A 10,397-nucleotide genomic window follows, 5' to 3' on the forward strand; every position below is an offset into this window, starting at 1 on the left:
CCTCTGTAGGGGTTTCTAAGCAAGTGCAACAGAGGGGAGCTTTTCTGAGGTGGAATTCTTAGTCTTAAAAAACCAAAACAACAACAAACCCCTCAAACGGCTACACTGTCTGTTACTTGTTTTGTTAAGAGAGATGGCCTGCTCTGCAGAATCTCATGGCCTGTTGTCTGACAAAGCTGCCATTTCTAATGTTTACCTTGATGTTATTGGAATCTGTAAGGAACATGGTGAAGCGATCAATTCCCATGCCCCAGCCAGCTGTAGGAGGAAGGCCATACTCCAGTGCGGTGCAGAAGTTTTCATCGATAAACATGGCTTCATCATCACCTGCAGCTTTTGCCTAAATGAGAAAATTTAATAGGAAAAGGTGGGTTGTATAGAGCTAGATACTGCCGCTTCTGCTAACCCCTACCAAAAAGCAGACACGTTGGTATTTGTAGCAGCCCTGTGACTGATGAAATCAAAGCCCTGTACAGCTGCGTAAGTAACATGAAGTAATCTCGGCACCTGGAGAACTGTGTAGGTCACTTGTACAGGTGCTTCCAAAATAGCTCTAGGCTCAATTCCTTTCTGATCTGTAAGTTTCCTTCCTAGGCCGAGGCCCAGGCCCTTCAGTGAAAGCTATCTCCAGGGCCATATGGCAGCAGATGACAGTGGAATAAATTGCTTTCAAAGGCCTCTCAGGTTCTTTATGGCTTGCAACCTCCCCTTTAATGTTTGCAGAAACAACTGAGAAGCACAACTGGTTGAATCATCAGTAGTTGTTCCATGAAACAAAGTTGAGGGATTGCTTTTTTCCCCCCTCAAGTAGAAAGACTAAAAAAAACCCCTACAGTGAGATGGTAACTAATGCATCTGACCCTGACAACCTGCAAGTGCCAAAAGTCATCATAATAAAAATGCAGACTAGCCAACCCTCTCAAATTTAGAAAATGCCAAGTGTAAGTGTTGAAACAACAACAAAAATTTTTGCTCACACGGTTTCAAGGAAGACTTTGCAAAAGACTGTTAAAAGTCAACATTTCTGGCTGAGTCTGAAATCCTGAAATGCAAACTGCCATCCTTTATCTGAATCTCCACCTTAACATTAAATTTTCAGGCAAATTTTCATTCAATAGATACATGTCTGCAAAGTTTGGCTACAATCATGAGAGACAGCAGCAGCAAACACAAATACAACAGAGCAAAGGTGAAAGACATCTGTAATATTACTCATTCTGACTGAACATTTTGAAATTTACTATAAAGTAAGTTAGTTAACATAAGTCTATTTTCCTGGTTTTGGCAATTGCTTAATCCTCTCAGGCACTGTGAAGCCATTGGAAAGAGCAGGAAGGACAGGAACTCTGTTTCTGCAGACCGCATCATCTGACCTTCATCATGCATTCATGGATGTGTATACCTAACTAATAACAAAGTAAGTTTCGGTCATTCCTTTCTGAGGCTTATCTGGAGAAACCTAGTACTGCAAGTTTGCAGGCCTAATAATTTCTAGTCTACAGCTTTATTCTGTGAGCCAATTTAAAATAGTAATAACTCAGTTCAGGAAATTAGGTTATTTCTCACACACCATTCAAAATCTTAACCAGACACAAAAATTTATTTAAGAACCTAGAAGTATGATGTTGGGTGACTATATCATTGCTTAATTGGGGAAAAATAACTTTCAACTTGAGCAAGACAGAGAAAACGCTTTGCACATTTGCTTTTTTTCAGATTAGTACTTCAGGTAGAATAAAAGGGAAGATATTCCAAAACAGTCACACTACTGAGAAACTAGCCAACAGCAGTGTTTGGACTTGTTTACCTTAGAGAGCGAGGTTCCTTTAAAAGGAATTAACTTCTAATGGCAGACTTTCACTTGAGTGCGAAACACTCGCTCAAAGTAGTAACAACCCTTTTCAGCAGTAGGGACTAATGACAGATTTGGAATAACACAGGAAATATTCTTTGCTTATGTGCCTATATCATTGATTCACTATCAGCAAGACCCCATACCTTGGCCTGATCCTCAAAAAGCTGCCGCTGCCGGAAAGGATCGTTAAGTTCTGTGTACGCATTGCACACTTCCTTCTTCATTACAAAGAGTTCAAAGCGTTCCGTTAGTCCCTCATGAGAGCGATGCCTATGTGAAGATGACAAAACAACCATACCTTAAAATAAACATATTGACAGAAGCAAAGAGCACATACATTACTTCAGAAGAACTGTCCACGCTTAGCAGTAACATCGGTCAAAACTTCAAACTACTAAGCATCAGCACCCTCTTCCCTGGATGATGGGTTTCACAGCTCAGGAACCAATGACTATCTCAGTTGGTGTCAGAATTCACAAAGTAGTACACAACATCAAAATCTCTGTTTTCACATATGTGATTTTTTTTTTCCTTTTTTAAACTCTCTACTCCTACTTTATGAAAGAGTTACACACTGACTGTGTTTCATACTCTTACCATTTGGCTAGAGGACTCATGATCTGTGGGTGATCACAGATGAATGTAGGGTTGATACAAGTGACTTCCAGGAATTCACCAACTAACTGGGAAAACAAAAGCAAAACAATTACATACAGTATCACTTTCCTAGCACTGCCTTCCCCAAATATCCTACTTCCCCCTCTTCACTACTGACAAAGGTACCATAAAGCTGAAAAATTTCCCAACTAATAATTCCTGATCATGGTAATGTCTTCGTTAACAGAGAGTGCATGTCCTAGTTGGGCAAGAAAAATGACGTAGCAAAAACTGCATAAAAAATAGTAACCTAATTTAATTTGGACATTACAACAAAGGCCAATAGGAAAAGCAGCAGAAAAACAGCTATTGGGCAATGTTTTGGGTACAAAGACTTAATACAGTTAATAGAAGAACAATATAGTAAGCCTACCAGTTTGGTAAGGTACATACAAATGCACTGATCTCACAGACAAAACTGACATAACATAAAGCAGATCTGCTTTAAGCACAAGAGACCAGTTATCAAACTAAAGTCCTCTAGCGCTCACATTAAGCAGGCATGAGTAAACTACATTTTGGTGTAAACAACATAAAAAATGATTGTGACACAACAAGTTTTCTCACTGTGATACAGAAATAGCTGAAGTGCACTTCAACATGTTTTCCCAGATGCAGCTAAACTTTTGCTCTGAAGAGACTTCTGTTGATACAGATAGATCTGCATAGACATTACGATTGTAAGAACACCACCTTTACTTACTCTGTCAAGAAGCCTAGCTGTTGTCCTGGGAGGTGGACACTCAACATTTCTCTCTGCACAAAGGTCATCAAAGAACCTGCGAGTTTCTGAAATTGTTGTAGACAAAAATCAGAAAAGCCACCGAGGCAGCCATGTGTTTTTCTTTCTGCATGCTTCAACATGTCTTAGAGTGATTTGTAAAAGCTTAATGGTATACATCATGGAAATCATGAGCTTAAGTGTCAATCTACAAAAATAGTGTTTGTTTTTAATCAGTTTACAGTAAAATATAAGTTATTTCATATTTCAGAAATTTGATAACAGCTAAGCACAAACCCACACGACTGCTAGACATTATTAGTTGGGGAAAAAAAAAGAAACTGGGGGGGAGGGGTGGCACGCCGAAATCACTGAAAAGCATATGAACTTTTTTCCTTGTGGCTCTGGATTCCAGCAATAAAATAGCACATACACACATTTTGAAGAAAGCACAAAATAATCATACTCCTAACCTATGATCACAGGCACGGGGACTCAACTGCACAAAAGACAGAAGGAATAAGAAATAAAACGCTGGGTTTCTTCAACACATCAAAAACTGCCCAGATCATGCCTCTTGAGTATACAGTATCACATATACTCAACAAAGGAAGAAGAAAAAAGTCAGATCCTGCCAAAGACTGCAAGGCATGAAGGCGTCTTTCTGGACTCAGGTAACGGACAAAACCGGAGAAAAGCAATCCCATGTGTTAGTACCACCTCAAAAAAGCATCTGACAGACTGCAGGCTGAGAACTCGAGATCTTTCGCCCTCTTTCTGTTAAGGAAGAATTATAGAACATTCATACTCAGCATCTAACCTTCAGTTTCAAAACACTCAGCTGATGGAAATTTCACTCCTAGGACCTTTTCCAGATCATACACCATGCTAATCCGCCGAAAGGGAGGGGTAAAATCTATCTCGTAGGCCTGTCCATCTTGACCATCTGGATGATAAGTGATCTTGTAACTTCCAGTAATATGTTTCACCATCCCTACAAAAGGAACCTGACATTCAGAAGAAGAGCATGCCACATAATACGTAATTCTTCCAGAGATTCTTACTCTTTTTTAATTAATATTGTATACATCACCTGAAAGCAACTTCTCTGTAATTTCCATCAAGTCATGGTAGTCTGCATAAGCCATATAGAATTCACAAGTTGTGAACTCAGGGTTGTGAGTCAAATCAATTCCTTCATTCCGGAACTGACGCCCAATTTCATATACTCTGTCCATGCCTCCAACCACCAACATCTAAACAAAAGGAAATTCTAGTAGACACACTAACTTTGTCGAAAGAACTAGAGAGCTCAAACACGCAAAACTGCAACGTGACCTTACAAATCTCATTCAAGATACATTTTGTTTCCTCCAATCCAATGAGCCCAGCTTTCTTCAAGAATAATCCTTGGTTTAGCTACATTTACTTTTTTAAAATAAGATCACAACAGTCTGGAGAATATAAGCTTAGCCATGAGGGACTTGTATTTTACCTTATGGTAAAGCTCTGGAGCAATTCTCATATATAAATTCATATCCAATTCATTGTGGTATGTGATAAAAGGTTTTGCCACAGCTCCACCTGGAATTACATTCATCATAGGAGTTTCAATCTGTAAAATAGTAACAACAACAACAACAAAAATTAATTTAACAGTGCCATAAATATTTCCAGGCTCCTACCTCAATGCCCTGCTTTCATCTAATCTGTTTCCAAAGTAGAACTCTGTAGATCAAACAAACAAACAAATCACAGCTAGCTTTGATGAAAAAATCTCTGTATTTAACGTTTGACATTCCAGTCTATGAAAACAATTCTGAGCTAAAGAGCACTTCTCCCATGCAGTCAGTAAAGACAAATTATTTAATCTATTTGTTGCTATCCAGAATCATTCATATTTACTATAAATGTGAACCTGCTGGGTTCACGTTGTCAAAGCCAGGAACTGGGCTGTGGCATTGTCACAAAATCACCTCTCTACAGTGCAGAAAATTAAGTTCAACAAGGCCAACTGCAAGCTCCTGCACCTGGCTCAGGCCAATCCCCAGTATCAGTACAGCACGGAGGATGAATGGATTGAGAGCAGCCCCATGGAGAAGGACTTGGGGACACTGGTACACGGAAAATTGGACACGAGCTGGCAGTGTGCGCTTGCAGCCCAGAAAACCAACCATATCCTGGGCTGCATCAGAAGAAACATGGCCAGCAGGTCAAGGGAGGGGATTCTGTCCCTCTGCTCCACTCTCATGAGGCCCCACCTGGAGCACTGCATCCAGTTCTGGGGTCCCCAGTACAAGAAAGAGGTAGACCTGTTACAGTGGGTCCAGAGGAGGCCATGGAAATGGTCAAGAGGCTGGAGCACCTCTCCTATGAAGACAGGCTGAGAGAGTTGGGGTTGTTCAGCCTGGAGAAGAAAAGGCTCTGGGGATGCCTTAGAGCAGCCTTCCAGTACCTAAAGGGGGCTTATAAGAAAGGCACAGAGAGACCTTCTACCAAGGCCTGTAGTGACAGTACTCGCGGCAACAGTTTTAAACTGAAAGAGGGTAGATTTAGATTGGACATAAGGAAGAGATGTTTTACGATGAGAGTGGTGAGGCACTGGAACAGGTTGCCCAGAGGAGCTGTGGGTGTCCCATCCCTGGAAGTGTTCAAGGCCAGGTGGGAGGGGGCTTTGAGCAACCTGGTCTCGTGGAAGGTGTCCCTGCCCAAGGCAGGGGAGGTGGACTAGATGATCTTTAAAGGTCCCTTCCAACGCAAACCATTCTGTCATTCCGTGATAAAATCCACTTAGGTAAGAGAGTGAGCTGTTTCGTAAAACTTATAAGAAGTAGCAGCCTTCCTCAGTACCTACTCCAAATCACTGCTTACACCGTAAATTCTTTAGAACAGTCTCTGTAGCAAAGCTGTAAAGCAGTAGTCCTGAAAGAAATTAAATGCCATAGATACTGCAAATTTTGCAAAACCTAAACAATTTTGATAGTATTGCTTTTTTGGGGAAAAAAAAGTATTTACATTTGCAGCATTCAAAAACATTTGGTGGTGAGAATGGCTGGGAATACATGGATACATGGAAACATTCACTTTAGATAAGCTGTTACTGATCTTCTGTATGTATGGGGAATCCTAGAGTCCAACTGAATTTCTGCAGAGGTACACAATTTCAAGGAGAAAAAAAGAATTAAATCAATCGCCTGTAGGCTTCAGTGAATTGAATTAGTTCAAATCATTACAATTTTCTTTCACAGAAGCTGCATTTTTTTAGATGTTTAGAAGGTGACCGCTTATGCTTCAAGCAATATATGCTATCGACTACATGAGAAACAGACTTCAGTTTAATGCCTCTTGACATCGAAAAGAGAAAGTAGTTGCAAATGATGGAAAAATGAAGTAGCAGAATGACTTACAACTCAAAACTTGGCCCCCTACACAGAGAGCTGGTGGAAGTGGCTGAAGAATTTTCTAATTGATTCTGCGGGACGTGCCACATTTAAACTGCTGTGCTTACAAACCAGCTTGGCTTTCATGTTAACACAGAGAACTTCAGTGTGTCTGTCCATATCCTCACATCTTAGCATCAAGAACTACTGCCCCATTACTGACCCAGAAACATGAAAACAGGTATTTTCACAAAAGAATTTCACAATTCACAACAGAACTACTTCTAGCCATACAGAAGGGGAACGCTTCTATGAAACAGAATGAGACTCAGGACTCCTGTGAAAGAACAAAGAACTTAAAAAAGAGGAGAAATTGTGTAAGCAATCAATTAATACAGCTCCCCAAACAAGTATTTAATGGGATTCTCCAAACAGATCTCCACTATAAAACACACGGAGCTGCAGAAAACAGAAAGCAGTCAGCATCCCAGACAGTACTGGAATCAGAAATAAAGTTTAATTGATGACAATTGAACTAACAAGCCCTGACAATCAGCTGAAGAGCATGATACAATACACATGACAGCTTGGCTAATTTTTCTCAAAATTAACTAGTATCTGTCCATAGCATGACACTACACTGTGCCATGTGGAGTACTGATATGACTGAGCACTGCGCAATTCTCATAACCCCAGATTGCACTCTATTGTACAGTAGTCTATTCCCTGACTTCTCTGCCTCTTATTTTATTCTCAACATTCTCACCAAGCCTAAGTAACTTACTCCATTATTCCAACAAGAAGTCAAAACTTTATATAAATTGAAAAGGACTCTTACGGTCCTTTTTGATTAAGTTATCAGACCAGTAAAATCTGTAAGTACTAGATGAAGAATTATTTGGAAAAAAAACAAAACCAAAAGAAAGATTTTAAAGCCATTACACATACGACAGAGGTGACACAGCATAGGTTCAGATTCTCACTGCTCTCAAAACAAACTCCCACTGGCAGCTTTTGCAGATTCAGTTTAAACACTTGTAAACAAACTACATTAAGTTCTAATCTTTTTGCTAACTGTAAAGTACAACCAAGAATCTGGATGCAACAGAGAGCAGAGCTAGTATTATTTTCTCACATGCTACTCCGCAATAGATTTTAAGATAAAACCAATTTTACTTACAGGAAGTAAAATCTGCATTTATCTCGAGGCAAAACACCATTTCAAAGATGTTATTTCCACCTTAATTTACTGAAATAAGGAGAGGACAGCAGTAATTTGAAGTACTACCTTGATAAAAGTTTCCTGAGTCATAACCTCACCAACTGAGGAACAGTCTAAAAAGAGAGGAAAGGAATGGCTCCCATTACATTAAACTGATAAAGCACACCATGCTGAGGTAAATATTCTCCCTTCTGTAAATACCTCGCATGTGAACCTGAATATAAAGCATCCTTGAAGCTGAGAAGCTCTAAACACATTCAGTATGCACAGAGAAATAAACACTGAAGCCTTACCTCAAGGAAGCCCAACTCATCTAGAAAGCTCCGAATATATGTAATGATCTTTGCACGGGTTATAAATTTCTGCCTCACATAATCATTAAGAATTAAATCCAAGTATCTCTGACGATACCTAGTTTCCTGAAAAGAACAAATATCTTTAGAACACGCTAGACAAAACGTGCTGCCAAAAGAAAAAAATACCAAACCAAAACTAATGTTCCTTTGTTGACTGATACCATCAGCAGATATGAAAGGTCATCCATTCAGACCTATCTGTCAAACTGCCTCCAAGACTGACACGTATTACAAGTACCTTATCTTTGAGGCCAAAGTGAAGATGAGGCAACATATGCAGGCATGGAGACAACAGAGTTATTTCATAAGGAATAATACTCAGTTCCCCTTTCTTTGTTTTCCCAGGATTCCCCTCTACACCAATAATATCCCCACGACGCAGCTTGTTGTTAATACGGAAATACTCTTCCTCGGATTTGTAGAGCCTGTAATTACAAAATCAATGTAAATACATTTGTTTAAAATTCAACATTCTAAATTGTCCTGCAAGTCCCTCTCCAGAACAAATCCTTTAAAAAAACAAAAAAAACAAAAAACCAAAAAACCCCACATTCTTCTAGCAGTGAAGCCAACCACAACATCCTAAGCAAAACATTACTTGGCTGCCTAAGCCAACCCATAGACAAATAGCCTAAGGAGATGAAGGAATAGAATGCCCAAATACAGATCTCTAGACCCCAGAATGCAGTTCCGTTTAGAACGCTACTGGGAATATCTCTGCTTACCTGGAATTTGCCATGACCTGTAACTTGACTCCTTCGCCACGAAGATCATAGAAAATCAGCTTCCCTCCAGAGGCACGCTTTGCATGGATTCGACCTAAATATCAAAGTATGCAGGACATCAGGAAGAGTCCCCAGCAGAAAGGATACAGGGGCAAAAGCCAGAGTATTATCACTTAGACAAAGGATCATCAGCTCTGAACTAATCACTAACCATGAAAGAGAAGCTGTTCAGTCTCAAAATTAATACCAGTGCACAAAAGATCATATAAACTTTGGGTCCTGGAGCCCCTATCACTGTCTGATTTTGTAGTTGTACGGGATGTTGCACAGGTCCACTCAGTCTGAAAGGACATGTCCTGAATAGCCTAACACTGCTACAGACCTCATGACCAAGTAACGGGGGATCAGAAAAATTCGAAAAGAGAACACCCCATCGCTAAAAGCGGCTAAGACTTGGCTTAGCAAAGCAAGAGACCATCTTTCTGTATCCCAGATAAGTCTTTACCTGCCACTCTCACTGTAGTGTCTGTCAGGTGATCTCCTGGCTGCAGGTGACTGTACTTCTCTATAAAATCTGAGAGCGCCAAGTCTACATGGAACTTGTGGGGATAGGGATCTTCACTGGTGCCCTTCAGCTGCTGGACTGCATGGCTACGGATCTTGTAGTATTGCTGTGACCAGAAACAAACAAAACCAAACGAGTTTGTTAGAAACTGAAAATATTTTACAGGTTGTAAATTAAAAACACAGCTGCCCTTATGTACAAATATATAGGTCCCTCCTTTCCCCTTTTAACCATTTAGCTCCCCTTGAATAAAAAAGCAAATATAAATCAGTAACATTTATTCTCAGAACAGTGATAAGCATAAGGCCAGATGCTCACATTTGGATCCAAGCTTTCCTCATCAGCACCAATGTTATTCTCACAGTCAGAAGTCAAGGAAGGCCTATTTGAATGCTTTTCACTTTGCTCTTTCTGCTTTGCCTCTTTTTCAGCTATTTTTCTCTCAGCCTTTAAACGCCTCTTCAGCTCACTGTAAAAGAGAAGGAAACCAGGTGCAGCAGGTACTTTGATATTTCTACAGGGAAACACTTGTCAGGATTCTGCCAAAACCTTATTGTACAAATAACCCTGTTATTTCTATTACTCTGCCCAAAATTCAAAATAATCCTTAAGCATGTTTAAGCATTTTCTTCTTTGAACTCTTTTAGTTCATCTCCTATGACACACAAATACTCAGAGAACGTTAAAACTGAATGAAACATTACACAAACAACCTTGACGATCCGCGCCTATGTGCCCAAGGACGTTCCGCAGGCCATTTTATACTAAGAGCCTACGGACCCCGCGCAGTATGGACGTGAAATAAGGCAAACTCTCCACTGAAAAAGGTCAGGCGCTACCCGGCGTTCCCGAAGGCGCCTTCGCGGCCCGGACCGGCGCCCCACTGCCCACAGGCGCCCCGGCTCCCGACCCCGCC

The 10,397-nt window shown here is 40.4% G+C and overlaps 1 protein-coding gene across 1 annotated transcript; it reads right to left on the reverse strand.

Moving 5' to 3' along the window:
• Window positions 1-196: 196 nt before the first annotated feature.
• KARS (lysyl-tRNA synthetase) lies at window positions 197-9,950 on the reverse strand (the record flags this gene model as incomplete). The annotated part of the gene is made up of 12 exons (XM_009695091.1): window positions 197-340; window positions 1,999-2,125; window positions 2,453-2,538; window positions 3,216-3,301; window positions 4,054-4,227; window positions 4,327-4,489; window positions 4,729-4,848; window positions 8,129-8,254; window positions 8,430-8,616; window positions 8,917-9,010; window positions 9,422-9,587; window positions 9,800-9,950. Coding segments are annotated over 12 exons (1,624 nt in total), but the record flags the coding sequence as incomplete, so codon positions are not given.
• Between the last annotated feature and the right edge of the window lie 447 nt (window positions 9,951-10,397).

This window comes from Cariama cristata, unplaced genomic scaffold, assembly GCF_000690535.1.
Source record: "Cariama cristata isolate BGI_N322 unplaced genomic scaffold, ASM69053v1 scaffold10772, whole genome shotgun sequence".
Classification (NCBI taxonomy): domain Eukaryota; kingdom Metazoa; phylum Chordata; class Aves; order Cariamiformes; family Cariamidae; genus Cariama; species Cariama cristata.